At 47.5% G+C, this 27,147-nt stretch overlaps 2 protein-coding genes and 1 long non-coding RNA gene across 7 annotated transcripts; 1 reads left to right on the forward strand and 2 right to left on the reverse strand.

Annotated features, from left to right (window-relative positions):
• LOC306641311 (uncharacterized protein C1orf105) lies at window positions 1–24,544 on the reverse strand. 3 transcript variants are annotated; one of them, XM_079106420.1, is made up of 6 exons: window positions 24,332–24,544; window positions 20,904–20,994; window positions 13,467–13,541; window positions 6,633–6,700; window positions 5,520–5,587; window positions 1–2,627 (listed from the first exon to the last, which is right to left on the reverse strand). In XM_079106420.1, the coding sequence occupies exons 1-6, from the start codon at window positions 24,364–24,366 to the stop codon at window positions 2,482–2,484; spliced, it is 483 nt and encodes a 160-aa protein (XP_078962546.1). In that variant the 5' UTR covers window positions 24,367–24,544; the 3' UTR covers window positions 1–2,481. The 3 variants fall into 3 exon arrangements, 2 of the variants coding, with proteins under 2 accessions (XP_078962546.1, XP_078962545.1); XR_013758118.1 differs by lacking the exons at window positions 1–2,627; window positions 5,520–5,587; window positions 6,633–6,700 and having other exon boundaries at window positions 12,964–13,541; window positions 23,100–24,544; XM_079106419.1 differs by lacking the exons at window positions 1–2,627; window positions 5,520–5,587; window positions 6,633–6,700; window positions 13,467–13,541 and adding an exon at window positions 19,436–20,326.
• LOC306641329 lies at window positions 14,975–17,309 on the reverse strand. The gene is made up of 2 exons (XR_013758149.1): window positions 16,624–17,309; window positions 14,975–16,430 (listed from the first exon to the last, which is right to left on the reverse strand). It is a non-coding gene; the product is annotated as an uncharacterized lncRNA (long non-coding RNA).
• Window positions 18,513–27,136, forward strand: PIGC (phosphatidylinositol glycan anchor biosynthesis class C). 3 transcript variants are annotated; one of them, XM_079106413.1, is made up of 2 exons: window positions 18,513–19,414; window positions 25,731–27,136. In XM_079106413.1, exon 2 carries the CDS (start codon window positions 25,959–25,961, stop codon window positions 26,850–26,852), a length of 894 nt encoding a protein of 297 aa, XP_078962539.1. In that variant the 5' UTR covers window positions 18,513–19,414; window positions 25,731–25,958; the 3' UTR covers window positions 26,853–27,136. The 3 variants fall into 3 exon arrangements, with proteins under 3 accessions (XP_078962539.1, XP_078962541.1, XP_078962540.1); XM_079106415.1 differs by lacking the exon at window positions 18,513–19,414 and adding an exon at window positions 24,680–24,800 and having other exon boundaries at window positions 25,748–27,136; XM_079106414.1 differs by lacking the exon at window positions 18,513–19,414 and adding an exon at window positions 24,720–24,864 and having other exon boundaries at window positions 25,748–27,136.
• Window positions 27,137–27,147: the final 11 nt, after the last annotated feature.

Here is a 27,147-nt window from a genome sequence, read left to right on the forward strand (position 1 = left end):
GAACAAGAGAAAACATTCTGTGTGGGTAAACATAGTTCTTTCCCCTCTGACCATTTTTCCTGACAAGATTGCACAATTGCTTCTTTGTTTCTGTCCAGAGAGTTGGAATGTTAGTGATATGGAAAGTGTCACCTCTGTAGTCACCAGTGTTCATTTGTAACTCATGCCTAGTTGCTGTGTATGTGGGCGTGTGCAAAGGCACACACATGCAGTTATCCTCCAACTGAAATAACGTTCTTAATGGCAGACTCCTAATATCTCTTAAATAAGCCCTTTGTAGCCTCACAGTCCCAAATTCAGGGATCTTGGTTTGTCGTTTTTCATATTGCTTGGTAAGTCTAAGAATGGACCATTCTTCATTTTAAATGGCTCTCAAGTATAAGCTGGGTGTCTCCTACAGGTTATGGTGTCAGGATGAGATATGGTTCTTGTTCTCATTAAGTTATACTTTTTTTTTTTTTTTCTCAAGAGTTAAAAGTGAACATGCATGAAACAGGGACAGTATTTAATAAAGTGCTAAATTAAGATGGCCTTCAGAGGAACATGGTTGAAATAGGATTTGCCATCCCAGTTTTCTCTAAGGGTTGGTTTAATATCACCCATTCCTACGGTTCCTAATTTAACTTGATTCTTAAGGAATTTGTTTATGGGTTTATTAATAGAAACAGGCCCAGGCTGCTGTTTTCTCTTGGAAATCTCGCATACACTGTTGGGCAAGGCGCTTCTCGTCCCTAAGACCTCCCTCAACCTCAGCAGCTACACCTGGATAAGACATTCTAAACAGGACATTCCTTAGAAGGAAATGGCTCTGTGGAACTTAATGCACTTAGGTTACATGGAGTTGTGCAGTTTCTAGACATATTCAGGATAATGGGAAGCTCCAGTGTGGAACAGCACTGGGCCCGGAGCAACAGGCCCTCAGCAGGCCTCTCCTGAGCCTCCCCTGAGTCTCCCTCTCTCCTTCTGTCTTCTTTCTTTTTCTGAAAGTTGCAGCATGGCTTTCCCCAAATACAGCCTTTCTGTCCATTCCTAACAGTAAAGAGTGACTGACCTAACCTCTCCCTACTCCACCTCCTAAAGGTTCCACCATGTCCCAATAGTGCCACAGGCTGGGCACCATGCCTTCAAACCACGCTTTGGGAGACATTTAAGAACTGAACTGTAACACTCCACCACCATACTAGAAAACACCAGGACTTTATTCTTTTTGATGAGATATTGGAAATTCCTGGTGCACTAGAGGAAACCATCTTAGTGAGATTTAGGAAGCATTCTATCTTACTATGCACATAATAATATTCAGCTTACTGCAAAAGCTCCAAATAGTTGTGTCTGAGGCACGTATTCTCCTTAATGCATGGATCCATACTCCAAATTCATTCACTGGATATATCAATTTGTAAAAACAAATGAAAAAAAAACTCAAAAAAAGAAAGAAACACTGCTAGCTGAGCTGAGTCTGTGTCCAGTGATCTGACACAATTTCAGAATCTGTGGGCCCTGTTGATGGACACCAGCTGAACTGAAAGCAAGAATCAGCCCACCAGGAACATGGGGAATGAAACAAGTTTTCTGTTTTGGTTGGTTTGTTTTTGTGCAAGAATTGAGGTCAATTTAGGCATCAGGTCATTTGTTTAGGATTTCTGAAGTCCATTCTTCAAGTACAGTTGGCCCAGAGGTTTATTCTCATGTGTTGGTCCAGCATCCATTTAGTCAGGTTTGGGATTTCACAAGGCCATTGCCTCCTAAGGGACGGAAGAGACCTTTTATACAGAAACCTCCTGAAGCTTGGTAGGGAACATGTAAAATCTGTAAGCCTAGAGTTGCTTTTGTCTCTGACACTGCAGACACAGTGACCAGGATAGACATAGATGCGCACATCCCGAATCAAAGTAACCAAACCAAAAACCACAGCCCTTGGGGTGGACTTGACAGCACAGAGAGTACCTGGACAGCTGATGTCTGCGGCACTGCGGGTGATGTGAGGAGGGCCAGGCCAGGCGTGGCTCTGGGAGCGAGGGCCACAACTGCCAATCATCGACATTCTCGAGTGATTGCCTCATAGTATCCACTACCATCCATCAGAGTTAACTGATAGAAATAAGGACAGAAGGGCGACTTCCCTTTCTCTCCTTTGTTCTTAATACATAAACTCACAAGGGCCTGAAGAAAGGGGGAAAGGCACTTCCACAGAAAATCCATGTCTTAGGAACAGCAGGATGTCATCTATTAAAACAAGACAAGATTCAAACAAAATAAAATGAGAGATCCTCACCAAGTTCTACTTTAATCATTGAATCTTTATAATCATATACTGTTGTGTCGGTAGGAGATGTGTGCAAGAAAGGGGCAAGAGCTGACATATAAGCAATTCTTAGGAAGGAAAAGTTGAGTCTTGCTGTTGTTGGAGATAGGAGGGAGGAGGGGAGAGGGCACCAGGTGGGAGTCTGCCAGTTGAGTCAGGCCAGGAGCGCCCAACACTCACTGTGTCACTGTCCTGCCCCAGGGTGCCTTTCTGGGCATGAAGGAATGTTGATTCTCCTGAAGAGCTTGGTAGGCATCTGACAGCAGATCATGGAAGACAGCTGTCCTGGGGCCCAGAATGGGCAGTCTGTAGCGAATGCTCTCTGGAGGTTAGTGCAAGGGGGAGGAAGAGCAGAGCTGCTTAGATTCCGTTCTTAAGGAAACTCAAAATAACCAAGGGTCACCAAGAACTTCTGCAACCTTATGAGACAGATTCAACGTGCATATGTTTTGGATTGAATCTGTTTTTTGTTTTTTTTTTTTTAAATGGAACTATCTCATCTCCAACAACATTTAAGGTTTTACAAATCTTGTCAAAGAGGCCAAAAGTAAAAATAAAACCCATGTGTTAGGAGTCATTGTCAATTAAATTAAAAATGGAAGATAAAACATATCTAGAGCTGTAATATTAGTCAAAGGGAAAAGAGCTTTTGATTGTCAGGAGACTTTTCAGGGACACATGTATAGTTCTGTTCTCTGAAAAAATAACCATGATCTTACAAAAAGGCCACAGTAGGGAGAGAAAGTATTCAGCAGTTCCAAAGGAGACTCCATTTGTGGCATAATTTATTTTTAGAGCCCTTTGAAATCCTTACCATCCTGACCTCTTCTCCAAATACGATTTACTTTATGAAAGTTGGTTAGCATTCAACTTCTGCAGAAGACACATTGCCTGGAGGAAACTATGTCAATGCATGAAATAACACCTTGCCTCTGGGAATCACTGAATCACCTGCAGAACTGGAGCCCAGAATTCTCTGGGACAAGCTCCTTAGTCAATGAGAGCTAGACATATCACAGGGTCATAAATCTAGGATCCAGTCGAGTCTCATCTTGGAGTGAAGAGGAAGCAGTGTCCAGGGTGACAGGCACAGATGGGCTAAGGACCAGGTCTTAATTCTACCTCAGTGCTCTTTGTATCATATCACACCACTGTGCCAGATGGTAGGTGTAAGTCAGGCCTCCACATCAATGCTGATGTTTATCAAGATCAAGAGACTTTGATGTCATGGGACTCTGGTTAAGCCAGAGAAAAATGCAGCCAGTAGGAAAGCCACAGCACTTTTGAGATATGTTCTTTCAATCTATTTAGTTCTCAATAAGAGGCACTGATAATATATAAGTTTGGGTGATTCAGAAAAAAGGAGTTAGACAACCCCCAGCACATTATCCACTGGACAAGCTAGCCACCCAGTGTCTGTGGCATGTGCACAGGGAGCACAGCAAGGTGGGTGACAGCCCCGGCAGCCAGCCGTGGTGCTGTAGCGCTGAGGTCCAAGTCGAGTGACGCAGGGGGTGGGGCGGTGCCAGCAGGTTTTCTGGGTTGGTCAAAGGTAAAGGTTTCTGGTGTTGTCGAGCTCTCAGCGGGACAAGAAGCTGTTCTGGTTTTGTGAGTAGGAACATGGAGACCAAACCCACATGGCAAGACTAGGATCCAGACCCAGGGCCTGGATCCAGACTCTGCTCTGAGGCTCCTGCTAATGCCATGACTTCAGAGAGCACATCAAGATCACAGAGGTCACAGCTAGAGCTGACCGGAGGTCCACAAGTTCCATCTTTTCAGCCAGTTCTGCACCCATTCTCCCTGCAGCTCCACCTCCCAGGCTGCTGTCCTGCACTCTAGGCAGGAACCAGATCTGTTGGAGAACACAACAGGATGGTCCTGGCACTCCACAGCCAGCCCTTATATTGCTGATTGAAGTCTACTCTCAGGGCTAATAATCGGTGAAAGCATCTTGATACACTGTCCTCTAAGATCAGAAAATAAATATTCTTGCTGAAGGAAGGGCAAGGGGTGTGTGTGTGTGATTTATTCCTTTGTAAGGCAGGTCTGAAAAAATTCCAGGACCAAAGGAACCCCTGAATGAGGGTGTGATTGATGCAGATAACCCTGAAATTACTCTAGCTAGCTGCACACACTCATCACCTGGTGTCCTCTTTACGAGGTGGTCACAGTCCAGAAAACAGCTGAGTGGGGAGTTTCTGGTGGGTGGATGTTCTCAGCTCTAGGCACTCGGTTCCACTTTGGCTAAATAAGGGCCAGGAACTCAGCCAATGTTTCTGGACACATAAGAAGTGGTTCAGAGGGTCTGGCAGCCTTGCACTGTGCTAGAAGGCAGTGAACTACGCCAAACACGTCAGCTCTTACTTGGATCTCTGGTCCTCCTTTTTGGCATCCCATCAAGAAATCCCTTTGATCCTCCAATTTCCTTTCTAGATGGTTTCTCAGTTCAGTTCTGCCTCTGGATCCCTGGTAACCTCCCAGGATAGAGCTTAGATGTTCTCCTCTGCATAAAGTAACCTCAGTTTTCCTTACTTCATGTGTCTAATGAAAGTACAGCTTCAGGTGGTCTAATTTGGGAGTTCCCTTGGGAGTAGAGAACTTGGGCTGCTCCAAATCCTTGAAATGTGCTGCCCCCAAGAACAGCCCACGCTGCCTTCACCAGCCCGGGCTGGTTTTTCCAAAGGATGAGACTTAGGTCAAGGCTGAAGTTGGAGAATGAGCCACCACCCTTGTTTCAATTGTCAATAAGCAAACATTGGGGAACACTGGGGAACTCTGGGAGAAGTGGATGTTTAGGGAGGCTGTGGGACAAAATTTGCAGGGCCTTTGTGGGGCCATTTGAGGGCTGTGGAGACGTGGTTCCCTGTCCACTTAGACTAGTACCCTCAGGACTGCCATGGAGGGACTTACTGTGGAACCCACTATGGAAGTTCTTAAGCAAAGGAATATTGGTCAGAGTCACATGGTGTGGAGAAGCGTGGGGGAAGACCACGATGTAGGGAAGGGCAGGTGAAGTCTGAGGAAGGGACAGGTGGGGTGACGTGAGAGGAGGAAGCAACCTTCTTCTAGGGCAACACAAGGCAACATGTGACAGAGAAAGGGATAGAGGATGTTCAGAAAATGTAGGAATCATCTTGGGAATTAAGCCTTCCATCCTGCCACCCTGGGCACAGTATGTCTCACGCTGCAAGTTCTCTGAAAAGAGACTAACCTGTTGCGATGTCCTCACGGAAAGGCTTAGGTGCGGTCTGGGCTCTGCGTTGATGAGGGCTCATCATTCTGATTGGAAAGAAGCAAGAATGCACATGAGCCACCGGACAGGGCGTGGTGAGCAGGAGTGTGTCCTTGCGCCTCTTAAACCAGATGGCCTCTGATCCCAGCACCTGTTAGCCTGCCGCTCAGACTGCTTTGCAGCAGCGTGAGGCGCCTGGGAGAAGACCAGCCATTCTCCAGGTCTTTTACTTAGTGATATTTTCACAGGTTTTGAGAAAACTTTCATTTAAAAATATTTCATTCCACTGTCAAAACTCATATAGTCTGAAAATAGAAAGGATTGAGGAAAGGATCCTCCAATCTCCAGAGAAAAAGTAACAACATTTACAGATCACTAATTTACCCTTAAACAGCAAACCTGAGAGAACCTTTTGGTTAGAACCTTCCAAGTTCTCTGTATGAGGGTAGAAATTAGATATCGCCACATAGCACATTTAGCTCTCCTCTTGTTTGAATGTAAGGGAGCTCTCTGCCGACATCCCAGCCATCTACCTCAAGGCAGTCAACGACGAGTTTTTCAGTAAAATAAAAACTGAATCCTTCTTCATTGTCCAATAATCAAATACAAAAATTTTTTTTTTAAACCAACAAAACAGAATTCTGACCGGATGTCATTTCTGTTGTATTTGGTGGTGTTAAGAAAGCAGTAAATGACAACTGAACAGACATAAGGGATCTTAGTTACTAAAATGTAGCACACTCAGGACAGATTGGGCATGATCTCCCAAACTTCTGAATCAGATGTGTCGTCTACACAGAGATTTTATATTGAGTTCTGCCTGAGTTCTCGAAGAACTCTCCTATCCTGTTTATTAGATTTTTCTTGAGAAGATGTAAAGATCATATTTTCCACAATAGTTTCAATAATTGTCCAAGTTAAAAAAAAAAAAGTGAAATAATGTTATTTAGTCTGGTTTAACAAGAAAATGAAACCAGTTGAGAAGTCTATTCCCTAAACATCCGATTACTCTGCTTTTCAATCCATAGTCCTGTTTCCCAAACCAATACAACCAGAACTAAAGCCACATCTCAAGGTCAATCTTTGGCTTACCTTTGACTCACAAAATTTTCTAAGGATAGTTTCAGATAATCTGGGACCATCACAGTTCTTGGTTGTACCTGAAGAAGAAAGTCCCATTTAGAACACTGGCCAGAACTACATTCCGACTGAAATGAACGAAGTGCCCCCTTAGCAAACTCGAGTTGTATTTGACATTGAAGTTGTATTATGCATCATTTCATGGGATGCACACCTGTCCTCATCTTGGTTCTTTCCTGGTTATGAGACTTGGCAGTTAGATTCCTCAAGATTAGTAAGGCTTCCAAATCTGTGGTTGACACCACCGTTGCACACTCTTCAGGTCTCAGGGGAGCTGGTACTTTCTCAGAGACCACTGGCTCCTAGACTGCTCTGCGTTCTCTTCTCAGGGCTTCCTCTATCAGATGCTCATGAAAGTTTTATTGTATTTATGTGTTTATTGTCTGGCTGTCCTGATAGAATTTCAGCTTCAAAGGAGAGAGACCACATCTCTATTTTTGTTTTTTAATAGCTTCCAAACTGCTCCACTTGAAAATTTTAAGTGTGCCCTTCACACAGGCTAAATCCAATGTAAAGTTATAGCATTCCTGGCTAAAAGCATCTTTTTCTTTTTCTTTTTTTTTCTTCCAAATTTATGACTAATGCTAGGTGTTGGTTTTCTTTCAGGGCATGTGTTTTCATTAAGAAGCATTTTTTTCAATATTACTCCAAAGGGATTATGGCTATGACAGTAATATGGTCATCAAAAGATGTGGGTGTAGGTGTTCAGCTGGCCTACTCACTGAGTGACCTGCACCAAGTGACTTGAGATTTGAACTTGTGATGCATTGCAAATTACAATGTGTCAAGGAACTCTAGAGGTGCTTGGAAGTAGCAAAAACCTGAATGTCAAGTATACACAAACGCCAATCACCTACTGTATTTAGTCAGATTGTTCTCCTAACTTAATAGCTCAGGGGAGGATGAGGGGCAGGCAGCAAAGGCTTCAGTGAGAACCTAGGGACAGTTTCTAGATAATTCTACATAAAAGGCTAGAGAATATGCCAAAGACAGATTTAGTCATTTCCCAAAATTTCACCTACAGTTGGCTCTGCTTCAAGGAAAGATGCAGGCAACTCTCTCCCTCCCGCTGGATAGCGTGGTCCCTGTGGAAAGCCCCTGAATCCTGCTGGGCACTGCATGCATGAAGTGGGCCACAGGGGCGGAGCCAGGACGAAGCTGCCTAAGATGGGATTTTTGTTTCTGGGAAAAAAAGTGTATTGTGGGTACTCCTATCTCTTCTTCCACCCATATTGATTTTCTTTCATTTTAACTGTACAAATTTATGGGTCACGTGTCATAATTGTGAATATGGGGTGTAATGATCAAATCAGGGTAGTTAACATTTCCCTCCCCTTAAACATTAAAAAGATTACTAACATCTAATAATTGTACTTATTTATGTAGTACTGCGTGATGGTTCAATGCGGGTAGGCAACAGACCCTGATAGGAGCAGGGTACTAGCAGTCCCTTCTCCTGCTGTTCCTTTGGAGCCTTCCAGTGATGGCCGCAGGCACTGATCGTGCTCTAGAGCACTGGAGCTTTTACTTCTGAGTGTGTTTTGGTATCTGTCATCCACCCTCTCCCTGATCCCCTACTTCTCACCCTCCAGTCGTTTCTATTATATATTCAAATCAATGTTTTAAAAACAGCCATATACAAGAGACAACTTGTCTTTCTATGACTCACCCATTTCACTGAACACAAAGAACTCCACTTTCACACATTTACTGCAAATGGCAGGGTATCATCTTTTTATGGCAGAGTAATATTCCACGATGTTTATGTGCCACCCTTTCTTTATCCTTTCATCCTTTATGAGCACCAGGGTTGATCCCACATTTTGGATATTGTGAACAGTACAGTAATAAGCATGGGTGCGAGGTCTCTTTGGTGTGCTGATATCATTTACACACCCAGAAGAGGGACAGCTGGATCATTTTGGTGGTTCTATTTTTGGTTTTCCGAGGAACCCACATAGTGCTCTCCATCATGACTGTTCTAGTTTACACTCCCAGCAAGAGAGTATGGATGTGCCCTCTCCTCTACATCCTTGCTGGCATTTACCCTTTTTTGACTTTGCAAATGCCATTCAAACTGGAGCAAGGTGATATTCGTGGTGCTTCTGACTTGCATTTCTTTGACAGCTAATGAATTTGAACATTTTCTTCACAAATTTGTTGGCCTTTTGAATATTTTGAGAAGTGATTATTCACATCCTTTGCCTATTTTTAGTTGGATTATTATAATTTTTAGAAGATTTTATGTATTCTTGATATTAACCCTTTGTCAAATGAATAGCTTACAGACTTTCCTCCCATTCTGCAGTTTTCTCTTCCCTCTGTTGATTGATTGTACCCTGTGCTGTGTAGATGCTTCTTAGTTAGATATATTCTCATTTACTACTGTTGTTTTGTTCATGTGCTTTTGGGGTCTTGTCCAGATAATCACTGCTCGTATGAATGTCTTAAAGTGGTTCCCCTATGTTTTCTTTAGTAATTTCAGTTTCATGTCTTACTTTTAGTTCTCTGATCTGCTCTGTTTATTTTTGTGTGGACTGAGAGAAGGGTCAAATTTCAATCTCCAGCATGTGCATGTCTAGTTTCCCTGGCACCATCCCTGAAGAGACTATCTTTTCTCTAATGCATATTTTCTGTATCTTTGTGGCTAATCAGTTGGATTTAAATGCATGGGTTACTCTGTTCTTTTCTATTGGTCTGTGCTTCTCTTTTTATGCCAATATCATGCTGTTTAGATTACTGTAGCTTTGTGGCATGTTTTGAAGTCAGGTAGTATGAGATCTCTAACTTCTGTTTTTGTGGGTGTGTTCTCTTTCTTTCATCACAGTTTTTTATTTCATTGTAGATACCTTTTGCTTCCTTGGTTAAATTTATTTCTGGGCATTTTTTGGTAGCTATTGTGAATGAAATTCCTTTCATGATTTATTTTTCAGCAATCCTATCACTGATGCATAAAGTGCTTCTGATTTTTGTATGCTTCTGATTTTGTATCCTGCAACTTCACTGAATTCATTTTTCAGTTCTAATAATCTTTTGATGGAATTTTTAAGGGGTGTGTGTGTCATTTACAAACAGGGACAATCTGACTTCCTTCCTCTGTTTGCGTGTCCCTTCTTCTTCCGATTGCCTGATTGCTCTGCTAGGAGTTCAGTACAATGACGGGAGCGAGCAATGGAGTGGTGTCCTTGCCTCAGCCAGACCTTACAGGAACTGTCCCAGCAGCTGCCCTCAGCACGAGGGCTCTGAGTTTGTCACACTTAGCCTTCATTATGAGGTGCCTTCCTTTTATACCTTTGTTCAGAGTTTTTGTCATGAGAGGATATTGTGTTTTTATCAAGTGCTTTTTCTGTACCTCTTGAGATAATCATGTGATTTTTCCCCTTCATTTTGTCGTTGTTATGTATTATACTAATTGATTTACATATGTTGAACCATCCTAGCATCATGGGGATAAATTCAGTTTGATCATGATGGTCTTTTTGACATGCCGTTGGATTCAAATTGCTAGTGTTTTGTTGAGAATTTTTTCATTTATATTCATTAGAAGTATTGACCTGTAGCTTTTTTGTTTGTTGTTGCTGTTGTGTGTGTGTGTGTGTGTCCTTGTCTGATTTCAGTATCAGGCTATACTGGTCTCATAGAAAGAGTGAAGAATTCCCTCAGTTCCAGTTTTCTGGAATAGTCTGAGATGTATTGATATCAACTCTTAAAAGTCCGGTATGATCTGCAGCAGTGAAGGCTTCTGGTCCTGGACTCTTCTTTATGGGATGCTTTTTATTTCTGATTCAGTCTCATCACTCATTACTGGTCTGTTTACTCTTTGTATTCGTGGTTCAATTCATACCTGGATGTCCATATCTTTCCAAAGGTTAGGGAAATTTTCAGTTACTACCTCATTGACTAGGTGAGGGACTATAGCACCTTGCCTCTTCTCAGTCCCCTGGGCTGCCTATACCTTAGGTCTCAGAGGAAAATGCTCCCCCCCCATTCTAAAACACCTATCCCCTATACTTCAGGGGCTTGGGTGCTGGGATCACTCTTGCTTGACTAGGTGGAATTGCATTTGTGAGGTTGCAGTCCCTGTGCTGGTAGGCAGGCATGTCTGCGACTGGGACATGCAAAGATTTCTTACCCCTAGGGCAGTATGAATTCCACAATAATTCCCTTTTCAAGATGGTGCCTGGTATGGAAAGCTGGAGTGCAGACTTAGGATCACTCCCTTAACTGACCTGCAAGCCCGTGATGCCTGTGGAACTTTCCCATCGCTCGGGTTGCTGTGGCTGTGCTGATGGGGCTTGTGGGGCTCTTCAGTTCACCCTCTCCCTTGCTGAGGGGGTGCCCTCCCTGGCTCTGGCCAGGTGTGCTCTGCTCCTCTTTCTATGCTGCTCTCAGGTCTCTGGGCCTTAGAAGTTCTGGTCTCTCGTTGCTGAATTTCAGCACTCTCCCAGGGTCAGTCACCTTGGAGTGTAGCTGTCCATCTGTTGTTCCGGCTCTTTCTGAGGGAGGAGTTGGTGAGTTCTGGGCACCTCTGTTTGAACATCATGCAATCTATTCATTCCAGAAAATGCTGAGTAGTCTGTTTCTTCCAGGAAAATGTCCCTGATGTTTACTTCCCCTTTACTCCCATCAGGTCTATTCTATTTCTATTCATCATATTTTGTGGTCAACATTTGTTCATCTCTTGGTTTCATAAAGACAGGGCTAATGACTTATTTTTTTTTTCTTCATTGTACTTGAGAAAGTAAGAAAGCACCTACTTTGTTCTTCTGTTTCAAGACAGTTTTGGCTATTCTGTGTCTATTGCATTTTATTATGAATTTTAAGATCTGCTTGCCAATTTCTGCAAAGGAAAAATATGGTATCTGCGATTTTGAGAGGGATGGTACTGAATCTATAGATAGATCAGGGAGTATTGCCATCTTTATACTATTAAGTGTTCCAATCCATGAACATGGGGTCTTTCCATTTATTTAGGTCTTATCTTTCTATGATGTTTTGTTGTTTTTGATATATAGATCTTGTACTTCTTTTATTAACCTTATTCCTAAGTATTTTCCTATGCTAATGTAAATGAGATTATTTTCTTAATTTCACTTTGGATTGTTCATTGTTAGGATGGAGAAATAAATCAATGTTTGCATATTAATCTTGTATCCTACAACTCTACTGTGCTCATCTCTCGACTCTAACAGTGTGTGTGATTCCAGGACATTCTGGATATGGGATCATGTCATCAGCAATAGAGACCGTTTTCTCCCTCTCCCCCTCCCTCCCTCCTTCCCTCCCTCCCTCTCTTAATTGCTCCAGTAGAATACACAGTACAATGTTGACTAAAAATGGCAAGTGTAGATATCCTTGCCTTGTTCCCGGTCTTAGGGGAAATTATCCAGACTTTCACTATTAAGATCCCCTTTGTTAGGTTGAGGAAGTTCCTTTCTCACCCTGGGGTTTTTTATGCCTTCCCCACACTGCTAAGAAAGGGAGGTGCTGCTGGTTACAGCAGCTCAGTCGTCCTGACCCCGAAAGATGCTGAAGAGCCACTGTTTGACAAGGCAATGGTGCTTTTCATGTATGTTTTCTAACACTCTGAGGCTTCCACCAGGTCCCAACGGCAGTGGGAAGTGTCCCTGAGCATCTCCGTGTCTGGAGACCTTCCTTTTGGAAGCTGCAGCAAATGGTAGCATTATTTCTGGTAGGTGTGTGGTGCTGCTCCTGTCAGGCTGGCAAGGGCAAAGGTCTGAGACGAGGTCTTGAGAAAGAGGGCAGCTGCCGAGGCCCCATGCGTGCCAGCTGACCCAGTTGGCGTGGGCCTGGGGTCAGCACATTCTAAATGTGATTCCAGGAACAAGCCCAGGAGCGCCTGTCCAGACTCTAGTTGAGGCTCACATCGGACACTGTGGTCCCATCACAGAAGCGACACAGACTGCAACATCGGTGTCAGCTGAATTTCCAGTTCCCACACAACACTCGCGTGAACTGCTGCTCTCTTGCCTGTCCTGCTGGCCTGAGGCACTTTTGCCATGAATTTGGGGAAGGGGCCTCTCTGAAACTCCTGTGTTTCTTCCATCCCCTTCTCTTCCTCTGACCATACGTGTGGTCCTGCTTTCCTCCCAGGTCCAAGGAGAATTACAGGATACCAGAGCTGAAGAGATCTTTCTCTACCCACTACCCTAACTTAACCAGGCAGCAAGACTACCTGCAACCCAAGTATAATCCTGCCCCTAACACTAACCCTACCCCTTGAATCAACCCAAGTCCTCACTCTGACCTGGTGTAACTTCCCTTCCGAAACAGGCCTCTTTCTTCAGCAACTCTGACAGGTGGCAGAGGTTTGTCCTTGTTCCCTCCACACCCATTTGATGTCCTTTTTTCTTTTCCTAATACTCCTCCCCCACCACCAGCTATGGATACAGTGTGAAGGGACATCCCCACTATATAGAAACTACTGTACAATCTCCTTGGCTTTTCTTTTGAGGTTCTGGCTAGATTCATGATAAACCCAAAGATTAAGCTGCTTGTTTCATGATTACAATGGTGGAAGAGGATTTTGTGTGTGTGTGTGTGGTGTGTTGTGTTTGGGAGATGTTAAGAGGGGAGAAGCCCCATAACCTCTGTAACCATGTGGTGACTTAAAGCCCAAATCAAACTGGCTTATTTCATCAGCTCATCTCTTTCCCCTGGTCCACCTACCTTGGCTCACCTATGGCTTGTTGCAATGCGGAAGGTTTAGCATACTTTGTGACCCCCTTGACACATGCCCATTTATGTCCCTTGCCCCTTGCCTACCCATTTTATTTCTCGACATGTGGAGCACAGCCTCTTATTTTTGAATGCCATGAGGTCACTCTGGTTCTTCCTGGCCTGGGGGAGAGAGGTAGAGGTAAGTTAGTGGTGAGGTACCTGGGGCAGCACAGGAGTGAGAATGGGGCAGAGAGGCAAGAGAAGTAACAGCTTTTCCTTCCATAAAACAGAGCTGGGCACCCTGGTCTCAGCCCTCCAGGGTAGTTGCTGACATTTGGTAGGCTCGGAGGGCGTGGCCCCAGGTCGGGAGGCAGCCTTGGGCCTGCTAGAGTGGTACAGGCATAAGGACAGCTGGCCCAGGGGCTGGGGCTAGGGATGAGGGCTGAGGTCCACAGGGGTCTGTTCTCTCCAACCTGAACACCTGTGACTGAGGAACTGCTTTCTTTACGGGCAGCTCATGCACCCCAGTTTACATGGATTCTCCACCAAATGTTCAGCTGAGGACCTCTTGTCACAGTTTGGATCTGGAAAGCTCCCAAAGTCTCACGTGTTGAGGGCATGGTCCCCGGGGCAGCAATGTTTAGAGTTGGGGCTTCTGAAAGTGATTTGACAAATGGCAGCTCTCACCTCATCCATGAATTAGTTCACTGTGGGATCCAGGGTTGCAGGACTCCTGGGAGGTGAAAGGTAGGAGGTAGGGCCCAGTCGGAGGAAGTGGGAGCTTCCTTTCTCTCTCTCTCCGTGTCCTGGCTGCCATGAGGTAAGCAGCTCTGTTCCAGCTCTGTTCCTGCCCTGATGTTCTGTCTCTCCACAGGCCCAGGATCAGGGTCGCCGAGTGAGCAGGGACTGACACCTCTGAAACTGAGCCTGAACAAATCCTCCCTCCTTCCGTCTTCTCAGGTATTTTGTCACAGCAATGAAAGGCCGACTAATGTACCGCTGATGATCTAAGAATGATGGAGACTTCTTTTCTGCAAACCTCCTCACACCGGCCCTTCCCAAGCAGCATCTGCTTTCCTCAGGCCTTACCCCTGGCTCAATATCAGCTCTCCAGCATCCGTGGCCCAGTCCGCGTGGGCCGTGCTACACCTGCTACATCTCCTGAAAGCCATGCGTTAAGCCACCAGCAGAACCGGAGCTGGCATGTATGACCTGCACCCTCTCACTCCTGGGTGGAGAGGCTGCTCCAGCCCCGGCAAAGGTGGGGGCACCCTGTCTGCTCACTGCAACCCTTCCTTTCTTTCTGCCTTCATCTCTGTAAGAGGGTGAGAGACAGGACTGTGGGGCATTGGTACCATGAAGCTCGCATTTGCATCTCTGGCAAGAGGTTTGGTTAGGGAGCAAATGGGAACTTGAGGCTAAAGTTCCGTTTGGAGCTTCTCTCTTACCCTTCCTCACGGGCATGGACTTGAAAGTTGTGTGGTGGTACATTTCTAGAAGATATAGAATCCAGGAGAGAGGAGGCCACAGTGACAAACAGAGAGCGACCTGAAGCCTTCTCCTTCCCAACAGGCTTGTTGGCCTGTCAGTACGTGTGCACGCTGACCCGTTCCTGCTGCCCTGGGAGGTGTGGCAAACAGGAAGAGGAGGGACATATCTGTGCATCTGGGGGGTGCCTGGGTGTGCTCCAGAGGTGAGCTTTGCTGGATTGGTCTGCAAGTAGCTTCATTCTGTGAAAGATAAATGGCACTTGGGGTTTAAGGACTGAACACTCTTGTCAACACTGGGTTCTTTGGATAAATATTTAAAATATGCTTCGTTTTTATAGGGCATTTGAAAAGAATCAACCCAGTATTGCAGTCTTGTGGGTTGGCATGTGAAAGTGTAAGCGTGCATGACTAGATCCATTCATTCAGGAACAAACATGGATTGTGAGCCACCCCATGGAGGGCGCGGCGATGGGGCCACAGGGATGGATAAGACAGTTTCTGGCCCCAAAGACGACAAGAGAAGAATATGAATTCACTCAGTACCCTGGGATCAAGAAGACATAGCTTCTGGCCTCCCGCTGTCACCATCTAGCATCTGTGTGCCTGGAAGTATGATAGGGTTGAAGGTGCTGTGACAGAAATACGTGGAGACCACAGTGAGGCTGCCAGCAGGAGTGAGCTCGCCTGGGAGCAGGGCAGAGGGAAGGGTCAAGAGAACAGGCGATCCTTGGGTAGGTATGTGCTGGGAGAGGGGAAGGCATTCCGTCTAGGAAACAGAATAACCAAGTCGACTATCTTCGGGCACCAGAAGGCGGGTTGCATTGGCCAGCTGGTCTGGTGGGAGAAGCAGGGTGTGAAGGGGGCTGGGGAGGGGTCTGTGTGGATGACTCGTCTACTTTGGGCTGATTCAACTCCCTGCCAGGTCTTCCCTGACACTGTGGGGTGGTATCCCTTGCAGCTCAGGCTCCTCCATCCACCCCTCACAGTTTTGAGGTCGGACGCTAAGATACCTGTCTAAAGCTGCCACCCAAGCAGGAAGCACTAGACAGCTCAGAAGGGGTGACTTGCCTCTGGGCCCTCAGAAAGCAGGGAGACCACTTCTGATTGGAGGAATCAGGAGAGTGTTACTAGAAATGGCACTTATACTTGGTCTGAAAGGACAAGGAAGACCTGGATAGGGTGAGGTGGCCATGGGAGAGTCATCGGGTGCACTTGTTTTCGTAGTTATAAGTAGATTGTCATCTTCCCTGCAATTAGTTCCTTCACCATTTCCAGACTCCTGCTTCTGTCTAAAAATACTACTACAACCTGCCGGGCTCAGAGTCAGAGAGTTCACTGCAACCAAGCAACAAACATATTTGCAAGATATTCAAGGTGTACAGCAGGACCTTGCTGTTCGGTGACAGCTCTGTGACCACAGACTCCCACAGCCATGCTGGCTTCGTCTCTCAGAACTTACAGGATGAAATGCTTTGCACATTGCCCTCTCTGGCCTTGTTGAGTCCTTATCCTTTAAACACAGCCCAGCATTGCTTTCTCAGAAAACCTATCTCCTGCCCCTGCTATCATTTATTGCCCCCTAACCTGAGTTAGGTGCCACCTCTTCAATTCCGTCATAGATTTGGTAAAGTTTTCTTTGCATTTTGTACTTTTCTTTTTTAAAAAAATTTTTTTGTTTTAGTTGTAGGTGAAAATGATACCTTTATTTATTTTTATGTAGTGCTGAGGATCGAACCCAGGGCCTCATGCATGCTAAGAGAGCGCTCTACCACTGAACCACAATGCCAGCCCTACTGTAAATTTGTTCCCTCCATCAGGCTGAGAGTTATTTAAAAGCAAGAACTATGCCTTGCACATCTTTGAATTCCTACAACCTGTTGTGGAATCTGGCACACAATAAGTATTCAACAATGCTGGGTGAATGAATGAGTCACTGTAAGCACTGTAAATTAATGGGTATAAATATAGACATAACCAAGATCGTGTGTATGTGTGTGTGTACCTAAGGCACAACATGCATATGTGTGCAAAAATCACTTACTATGCCGTCTTCAGAGAAACGTTTCGGGACATTGGTGCTGTGGTACAATAAACCCATTCTGGATATGGAGCTGGGGAAGAGCCCTGGCCGGGAGCCCAAGGGCTGCATTCCAGACCTGGCTTTCGGAGTAACTTGAGTGACTTGTCAACAATGCAAATTCTTCGGGCCTCCTCTTCCCTTCAGATGATGCTGGCTGTGGCCCAAAGAGACAGAGGCAGGCCACAATTTGGCTCACTTTTGCAAGTAGAGTGGAAACTAGTCTGATCTGTGGCGCACTCCAGCTCAGCCCTACCTCCAAGAGCAGCTATTCCACCCCTGTTTGGAGAGGAGGATGAGGGCCCTGGGGAGCCGAGGAAGGAGCTGTGACAGGCAGGTCCAAGGCTGATGCAAATGGCTTGGGATTCACATTCCATAGGCCTCATTTCCTCATTCTGTCCTTTTCTCCTCCCCCTGAAGCCCGGTCTGCACTATTCCCATCTCATGCTTGGCTTCCTGAAACTGGCTCAGCACCGGCAGCAGCAGGATGGACAGTGAGCTGGTGAGGGTCACAGCACAACCTCCTGGCTACGGCGTCTCTCAATTCCCAAGACGGCAGACAGCAGATGCGACAGGAGAGTGGAGGTCCCCTGTTCATGGCCCAGCCCAGGCGTGTCATAGACTGTGGCCAGTCCCCAGAAGGCAAAGCCTCGCCCCACTTTCACCATTGGAAATATCCCAGTATTGTGGGACAGTATCTGCTGAGGTTCCTCAGGGCCCACTTGGCCCACGACCGTGGCTTTCTTAAATCCTAGGTGAAGAAGCAGAGACACATTCCTCGCCCTCTCCTTCTCCCTCTCCTATACACACCTGTTCACATAACAAAAACTGAGAGTGTAAGCACCAGATGGTGATTTTAAAAATAGGCACCACAGCCGACCAAGGAGCACTGACGATTCGCCCTTGGGCGCTTTTATTCCTTGTCTCCTTCCTTCTGACTGAACTGCAAGATTTCACAGGTCGCCTGGTTCAAACCCTCTTGGTGAATCCAACAAGGAAATTATGGCTCAGAAAAGTTGAGAGATTTGTCCAATAACACCTCCATTAAGTTTTAGTCAGTGGGAAAGAAAGTTTTCTGAATAAAAGGGTCAAAGAGATTATCTTTTCTCAGAGGAAGACTGGACTCTTAGAAAACATATGGAGACACAATTATTCTTATACCCCTTAGAGCCAAAAGGTAGTGGTCAAAGAACTATCTTTAATCCTCCAAAAATCCTCATAATAAACCTTTCCATCCTATCTGAAAATACCAGTCATTTAATTTAAGAATTAAGATTTCAGCTGAATACAGTTTCAATAATACTTACTATTTATTCAAAAAAAATTTTAAACATACCCCAATAGCAGACTACCACGTGAGCTCATCAAACCTAGCTCTTACCTCTCTCAGCCAGTGGTGTTCATTATTCTCTTTTAAAATTGCACGTGTAATTATTATGTGTTTGATTAATACAGACAGGAGTATATGAGGTAGTTTCCTTGGCAGTCATGAGCTTTCAAAATGTGGAGTCAGTGAGAGAAATAAGGAAAGAGTTCAACAGGAGGTTGCTGTCCTCTGTTTTCCAGCTGGACCTCTACTGCTACACCATCTTTTCAGACAAAACCCCTCAAAAAGCACAATAGAAATGTTCTCATCTTTACTCTGACTCATCAGGCTGGGACAACAAAGGCTGACCAAAGGGAGCAGACAGTGTGGGGCAGGAGGTGGAGGGGCTGGGACTCCCATCCCCAGCCAGCGTGAGCAGGGGTTGAGGCCCGGCTGCAGGCCTGCAGGTCACCACAGGATTCGGTTTCGCTGCTGGGCTTGGCTAAGTCACCTCCTGGCACATGCACCCGACTCAGACCATACACCTTCCCATTCTGAGTCAACAGTCCATGCCTGGAAATGGCAGGTAATGACAAAGGTCTAATGGTGTCATTAGTCATGGTGACTAATGACAAAGGTCTCCCCAGTGAAGGTTTAAACCAGATGTTTAGGCTTCATTCAAAATTGTCTTGTTATCTCCGCCTCTCATTTTCTCTCTTTTTTGCCTCCCCACCTCTCTGCGGGTGTCCCTCTTGCCGTCTGTCTCGCTCTTCCTGTCGCTCTCCCTGCTGCTGGGTCTCTGAGCCTTTTTCCTCTGTGTGCCCCTGAGTGTGCCAGCTGCTCTGGGCACACTGTACCTGGCCCTGCCGCAGGGCAGGAATGCCACTTGGAATGTGAATGTTCAAAGTTCTGCCCTTTGACCGGTGACGTGAAGAGGCAGCGGGCCAGGTGGCAGGGCCTTTGCGCCTGTACTCAGGGTCCAGGGCTCCTGGTGGCCGCAGGGCTGCCCTCGGCTTCTGCCAGGTCCCTGATTCCAAGATAAAGGAAGAGATAGCGTGCTCCGCGGTCCACTCCCGTGAGACCCAGCAAGGTTTCTTCCTAGAAAGGAGAAGCTGCAGGCCGAGCCCGGCTGACCTGGCAGCACGCGCGGGCAGGGGTTCAAGCTCACGGCAGCCTCTGGGTCAAGGCCCAGAGGGCCTTGCGACAGGTAAGGGCCTGGTCGAGGAACCTGCCCGGTGCCCAACAGAACGGGGATCCCACGTTCCCTTCTTGCTCTTGGGGTCTGCAAGAGGGACTCACGCAGAAACCCGCGGCAGGCGGGCCGGGCGAAGAGCTTGTGGGCGGGGCACCCGGCGCGGTGGCCTCCCGCGCGCCGCTCTTGGCCGCCGCCTGGTGGCCGGCCGCGAGTACTGCGACCGCCGCCCGCGTCCCGCCCTCGGCAGGTGCGCGGGGCCTCGGCCCCTGGGCTCCCGCGCTGCACCGCGACCCCAGCACCGCTGGACCCGCGGCAGAGAGCTTGACGAGCGGGACGCTCAGGGCCGGCGGACTGGACACCTTCTCGCGGCGTCTGCGGCTGCGCCCGGCCAGCCGCCCCCTAGCTCGGCCCCCGGCTCGGCCCTTGCCCCTCTTGCCCGTCCAGGTTGTGGGGGTCTAGCGAGGGGACCTGAGCACCGCGTGGGCTCCGCTGCCGCGCTGGCTTTCGGGTCTCGGCCGGGGCTGGGCTCACCTGATCCCTGCTCCGCCACGCCGTCCCGGACCTCGGGAGCCCGTCCTCGCTGGTCTCCTTCCCTGGACCCGGAGTCTTCTGCTCGCCCTGCGCCCTGGCTCTTCCCTCCCTCGTTAAATCGGGGCTTCGCGACCCGGCGCGGGCCCCCTCCTCCCGTCGCGCCCCTCTGCCTTTCTGCTCGGCCTCCACCTGGAGGTGCCTCCGCCCACCTTTCCCACCTGGGCGGCGCGCTCCTGGCTGTGGCATTTGCCCCGCCGCTGGTCGCCACCTCTGTTGAATTAAAGCATCTACGGGCCAAAGCCAGGGGCTCCTGTCACGGTCCACATCCTCCGGGCCAGGCGTCCTGGAGGGAGCATTGCGCACAGCCTGCGAGGGCCAGCGGGTTTTCAGGAGGAACTGCTTTTAGCATCACATGCTGTCTGTCCACCCCAGGAGGTGCTGCCCCCACGTACCCCAGAACCACGGCTCCCATGCCTGTCCCCAAGCACCCCAGTACCCGGCCCCCGGGTGCCCTAAGGTGCTCCCAGCAGCCGCGGTTGATATCTGTGAGGTGGAGGGAAAAGGAGGAATTTTCCAGATAAAATTCCACAGGGACTTGTTTGTGTAATTCGCGGGGAGAGAGGTTAGAGACTCAGAAACTAGGATCGACCCAGGTGCAGGCTGAGAGCAGCCCGTGACGGGCTTTGGGCAGATTCCTCCGTATCTATTCTGGTTTCCCTTTTTGATGTTTCTAACCTATGTCTTTACTCTCAGTTCTGGTGGACTGGGTGCTAAGGCACTTGGGACAGGGTGAGAGGCAGTGCCCATTTGTTCAGCTAGCACTGACCCAACACTCATAATGTACCAGGTACAGGGCTGTGCTAAGAAGAGAGGAAATATGCCCCCATTCCATGATATTCTAGAATTACTGTTGGTTTCCTCTCAGTTTTAAAAATATGAATACCTTAGATGAGACACCTGGCACTTGAAACAAAACTGGCAGATCCACATCCTTCCAGGCCGAAGTCAGAAAAGTAGTAGAGGAATGAGGAGATCTAAGGAATCAAAACAAGACTAGTTAGAAAGGCAGTCCCCCAAAAAATAAAGAAAGAAAAAAAGAAAGAGAGAGAAAGAAAGAAAAGCAGTCCTTGGTTTGGAGAGCCAGGCCCTTGGTTGCTTCAGAGAGGACACAGGGACACCTCTGGAGCCACTTAGTACCCAGTTCTGGAGCACCCTGCCCACTAAGGAGCTCCCAGGAGACACTTTGCCCCCTCAGGCACTTTGGCTTCCCTTTAAAAAAATATATTTTTTTCAGTTATAGATGGACACAGAATCTTTATTTTATTTATTTATTTTTATGTGGTACTGAGAATGGAACCCAGTGCCTCACATGTGCTAGGCAAGTGCTCTACCACTGAGTTACAACCCCAGCCCCTGTCCCTTTTCTTTTGAACTAACCAATGATAGTTCTCGAATGTCAGACAGTGTATAAATAAGGCAGGAAAAAGATTATTCATAAAAGCAGAACTGAAAGGAGCGAAGTGCACCCCAGGTCTCCTGGAAAGTCTGAGCTAATGTTTTCAACATTTAACAAGTGATGGTCCTGGCCTGATTTCCTGCAGCTTATGCGTCTGCATGCTGAAATGACAGACTTGCTTCCTCCTACTGAACATCTTCTCCCTCCAACCCTTCTTCCTCTGGAACATCCTTTCCAGTTAGAAAGTTACACAGGGATGCTAGTGCCAATACTAGTTCTCTTGCCGGGTGACCCACCTCACTTGCCATCAAAATTCATTTTATTACAGGATAAGGAGCCAATGCCTCGGGTTGGGGTTGGGCTGGCAGTTGCAAACCGTCCTGTGGGCAGCACTGTGCCTGCCCCTCACATCCAAGAAATGAGAACTTGGAATGCTGGTAGTTTTGCCAAGAACATCTCTCCTCTCTAATGAGAAAAGATTTCATTGTTCATTTAAAGCAAAGGCATGTGAAAGGAGTGTGAGGTTCATGAGGCATTTACTGTTTAATTTCTCCTCCTCACTTTCCTGGACCCTGTGAGACCCTGGAGGTTTGTCTGACTTGAGCTTTTTTCGGACTATATGTTAGATATGGGAATAGGCTGCCTTGAACTTGTCACCCAAATGCTGACCAACAGAGACCAGGAGACCAGTTTAGAACTGCTCAGGCATGCAACCTCACACAAACCACTTCAGTTTGACCTCAGGGGCTCTGGAGGCTGTGGGGAGTGTGGCTTCATGGAAGTCAGCCCAACCTGAAAATATCCTTAGAGGAAGCAGGTCTGGTTAGGTGCTTTCCATCAGAGCCGGGCCCCACCTCTTCCACCCCCTAGGTATTTCCAGAGCTCAGGGCAGGTCGCCTGCAGCACACTTCACTAAATGTTCTTTTATCTTTTGCAGAACATTCTGTTGGGACTGCTCGCCCAAGACTATGTAATACTCAGGGTACATTGAGAACTGTCCCCAAAGTTCTAAGGCTTTTGCCAAAATGAACAGCTTGGAACCTAGAGCTTTGACCAGATGAGGAGTTTCTAACCCTTAAGAAACGTTGACACACCACCTGTTCTTTCCCTTCAAAAGGCTCTGCATTCCTGTCTTGTCCCGAGAGCTCGGACAACCTCCCAGGTACTGTCCATCATCTTAGAATTCCTGTGAAGCGAACAGGCTCCCTACTTGCCTAAACAGGCTGAGATTGCTCCCAGTCCTCCCAGCATAGACCTGAGCAGAGCTTTGCTGCCTACTGTAGGGAATCTCTCCTGGCCACTAGGCTTGTTTGGCCAGTGGAAGGAAAAACCACCCCCTCCTTTCCAGCTGGCTGATGATAAACTGTTCTGACACTCAAGGACTTGGCTGTGAAAGTCAACAGGTGGTGTTCTGGACCTGCCTTTCTCAAGTCCTGCCCTGCCCCTGTTCCCCACCTTCTACCAAAGGCTTGTATAATTGGAGAACAAGGGAGTTGGAGTTGGGAGAACCAGACACAGGGATGCTTTGCTCCTGGCTGCAGGGACAGGTCTCACGGGCGTGGGGTTAGCATGGGATGGTGGGAGATTAGCCTATTAGATGTCAAACACTAGCAACTTCACATTTTAAAGAATCCAAATTTCTACTTAGAAAATGCAGCAGATTTGGTCACTGGACTCACATACCTGCAGGTGACACTGAATGGAATGGAGGGCAGGCTGTCATCTTTGGTCAGGGGATGATCTCCTATTCATTGCTGTCTTCAATGGCCAGTTCTACTCTTTATGCCACCCCCTACTCATTTTGCGAGTTTGTGCCTGATACCCAACTGAAAAATGCTAAACTGCCATTACTCACACTGACCTTAATAAGAACTGTATTACATAGCACTTTTATTTCCTAAGCAAGCTTCTGGGTTAAATGCACCTTTGACTGCCTATTTTGTATATATTTGAAGTTATATAAAAATAACAGACCCGAGCAATATGCACTTGTGTACTTGCTCCGAAAATACATAAAACTGACTGCTTGCTAAGAGTGTGGTGTTTTAAAGTGCAGCAAAGCAAAGGCATGTGCTATTGAGGCTGGGATGTGGAGAGAGTGACAGGATATCCCTCATGGAGAGTTGCTTATCTGTGGGCAGGATGGTGCATGACATTTACCAACAAGAGTGACATCTCTTTTGGAGAATTTGATCCTTCTGGCTAGCTGCTCCCCATGCCAGGGAGCCCGCCTTGTTTAGTCTGTGATGTGCCTGTTAATTGCCTCTGGGCTGCCTTTCCCTGCTTTCTCTCATTTACTCCACATCATCTCACCCACTCTTCCATGTCCCCAGAGCAGGGCTGGATCCCATAACTAGGAACCATTGCAGCAAAATGAGGGAAGAATGAGGAATCCCAGTTATTTCAAGTAGAAGCTGAAATTCTCCCTACACACAAATTCCCCTATGTTGTAAAACATAAATATGCGTTCTGTATCAGTTTGATCAGAAGAGGTGGGGCTGATAAGTTTGGAGGAGTCACTCGCAGTATAGATTCAGGCAGATGCTATTCTAAAAAGATGGGAAATGGTAGTTCTAGATTTCTGAGGTTTAATCTGAAAATTTCAAACTAAAGCAGAGGAGAAGAAAGTGGGGGTGGTGAGGAAGATGGGAGGTAGTGTCTAGGGGCACACTTCTCTTGCATGTTGAGTGTGGTGGTAGAGAAGGAAGTTATTCCAGGTCTCATCTCCTCCACTCAGGCCGATACCCAAACTTCACTTTTGTCTGAGAAATTCAGGGCCTTTCTGTTTGTTAAGCACTTGACTTAGTTTCTTGATTGAACAGATGCACCCTTCTGATAATTCTTCCCCCTCCCTGAAAAAAATACGTCTGGTGAGACCTTTCTGGAAACCTTTGCCTCAGTTGCTGAGTAGTTACCTTTTGGGGAGGCTGAGCACTAATGGTTTATTCATGAGGCTGGTCTCACTAAGCCAAGGAACTTTATCAAATTTTGGAACAGAAACCTAAAGAGAAACAAAAAAAGATCATTTTGAAGTTTATCAGTTGACCACTGGTGTCATGACAATGGCCAAAGTAAGCTAACAGTGGCCATGTAGCGGTCTACAGTTTACAAGACATTTTTATATTTTGTATTTGTCCGGACACCAACCGGAGTCAGACTGGTCATTCCCTCTGCACCAGCCCAGCCTCTGCCTCTGGGCTCGGATTCGGCCGCCCGAGGCCCGAGCTTCCGGATTTCCGCGGGTCTCCGGAAAGGAGTAGCAGCCTGGCGGCGGGGCCGACGAAACCCGGAAGTACTCGCCGTAGCGCTAGGCGGCGCCCCGGAAGGGGAAGCCGATGGGCGGCCGCCCGACCCGGCCGCGCACTCCTGGGGACGCGCGGGCAGGTGGGTTCCGCGCGGGCCTCCTGCTTTGCGGTCCGCCGCAGGCCCAAGGCGGGGAGGCCCGGAGGTGAGCGGGGCGGCCCCGGGGGCACCCCTTCCCACCCTGCACGGCCCTGCGGACCCCTCGGCCCCGCTGCGGTGAGGGGGTCCTGGGTGTCTGGCTTGCGAGGCGAAACCTGTCCTGGTCTTTGCGACGAAAGTGAGATCGGGCAGTGAGCGCATCCCGGCTTTGTGAGGAGGCGGTGCTGCCGGGTTTCTCGGCCACAGGGTCTTCCTGGGGCCGCGGAGCCCGCTGCCGAGGAGGGATGAGGGCCCTCCGAGGGGCGCCGCGCCGCGGCAGCGGAGGAGGTTCTGGCTGCCTGCAGGCTGTGCTGGGCAGCGCACTGCGGGGCGCGTGCCTTCCCGGGTGCCCCTCAGGGTCATGCCCCTGGTGCACCCGGGAAAAGCCACGCATGCATTCTGTCCCTGCGAATGTGCATAAATTGCACTTACAGGCATGCGGTGGCACACACCTGGGTATATGAAGCCCTGGGTTAAGGCTGGTGTCCGGGAGGCGATGGGCCGAGACACAGGCTTTAGGGTCAGACTTTGATTTCAGTCCTGGCACCACTGTTTACCACTCTTGTTACTCTGGGCCATAAATGCCCGAGTAATTTGAATCTCCTGTTTTACTGAAAAGTGGTACTAACACCTTGTGAAGAGTAAGTAAAAGAAGATACATAAGGCACCTAGCACAGAGTAGGCACTGCAAGTGATGACTAGCCGGTAAATATTATCCAGGGAGTTACAATTTAAAAATCTGAAATGCAGTTTTGATATCCCAGATTATAAAATGGCCAACACATTCATTTTATGTCGACCTATAGTAAATTGAGTTGGTTTGATTTTATCTCAGTCCTACTCTGCCCTTAGACAACTTTCATATTTTCACAGGTCTCTTTTTTTTCTAGGAATTTGACCGTGTTGTCCTGTCTCAGAGAACAAACACATCTATTGTGGGCCTAGCCTGGGTTCCTGCCTTTGAAAATAAGGAAAGGTCAGTAGATAACAGCAGAAGAGAAGTCTAATTTCAAGATTTTATGAACAACAAGAACCACATGGACTTCTCTGAGGAAGATTGAACTGGCCTGAGTTTAAGGGAAAGAGGGACAGGATCAGGTAATGTGTGCCCAACCTGTAACTAACACCAAGGAGGTCAAGTGGCAGAAGGTCTTGTATGAACGCCAGCCCTTCCCTGACAACTATGTGGACCGGCGGTTCCTGGAAGAGCTCCGGAAAAACATCTATGCCCGAAAATACCAATATTGGGCTGTGGTATTTGAGTCCAGTGTGGTGATACAACAGCTGTGCAGTGTCTGTGTTTTTGTGGTCATCTGGTGGTATATGGACGAGGGTCTTCTGGCCCCTCACTGGCTCTTTGGAACTGCCCTGGCATCTTCACTCGTGGGTTACATCTTGTTCGATCTTATTGATGGAGGTGAAGGGCGGAGGAAGAGCGGGCGGACCCGGTGGGCCGACCTGAAGAGTGCCCTGGTCTTCATTGCTTTCACTTATGGCTTTTCCCCAGTGCTGAAGACCCTGACAGAGTCCGTTAGCACTGACACCATCTATGCCATGTCAGTTTTCATGCTGTTGGGCCACCTCATCTTCTTTGACTATGGCGCCAATGCTGCCATTGTATCTAGCACACTGTCCTTGAACATGGCCATCTTCGCTTCTGTCTGTCTGGCTTCGCGTCTTCCCCGGTCTGTGCACGCCTTTGTCATGGTGACATTTGCCATACAGATTTTTGCACTGTGGCCCATGTTACAGAAGAAACTGAAGGCCTGTACTCCCCGCAGCTACGTGGGCGTCACGCTGCTTTTTGCGTTTTCAGCCTTGGGAGGCCTGCTGTCCATCAGTGCTGTGGGAGCCATACTCTTTGCTCTTCTGCTCGTTTCCATCTCATGTCTCTGCCCTTTCTACCTCATTCGCCTGCAGCTTTTCAAAGAAAACATTCATGGGCCTTGGGATGAAGCCGAAATCAAAGAAGACTTGTCCAGGTTCCTCAGCTAAGTTAGGGACCCCTGTTACACTATTAAGGCAAGCTGACAGCCTGGCATCCTAACCAGCATAAAGTTGGAAGGCAGAGCCCATTCTGGAAGCAGCAGCCTGATGATGTGGATGAGAACAGATCAGAAGAAAAATTCAACAAAGGCGTGGGTGGTGAAGGTGCTACCCTTTCTGCCATTTTATGATGAAAGCGTTTCCTGGTGCCCTCTTGAATTATTGCCTCTCATCTGTTAGTCACTGTAACAGATGAAGTGATATGGTCATTATTAAAAACGTAACAACACATCCATCAAGTTGT

The sequence above is a fragment of the Sciurus vulgaris genome, assembly GCF_902686455.1.
Source record: "Sciurus vulgaris genome assembly, chromosome: 12".
NCBI classification, from domain to species: domain Eukaryota; kingdom Metazoa; phylum Chordata; class Mammalia; order Rodentia; family Sciuridae; genus Sciurus; species Sciurus vulgaris.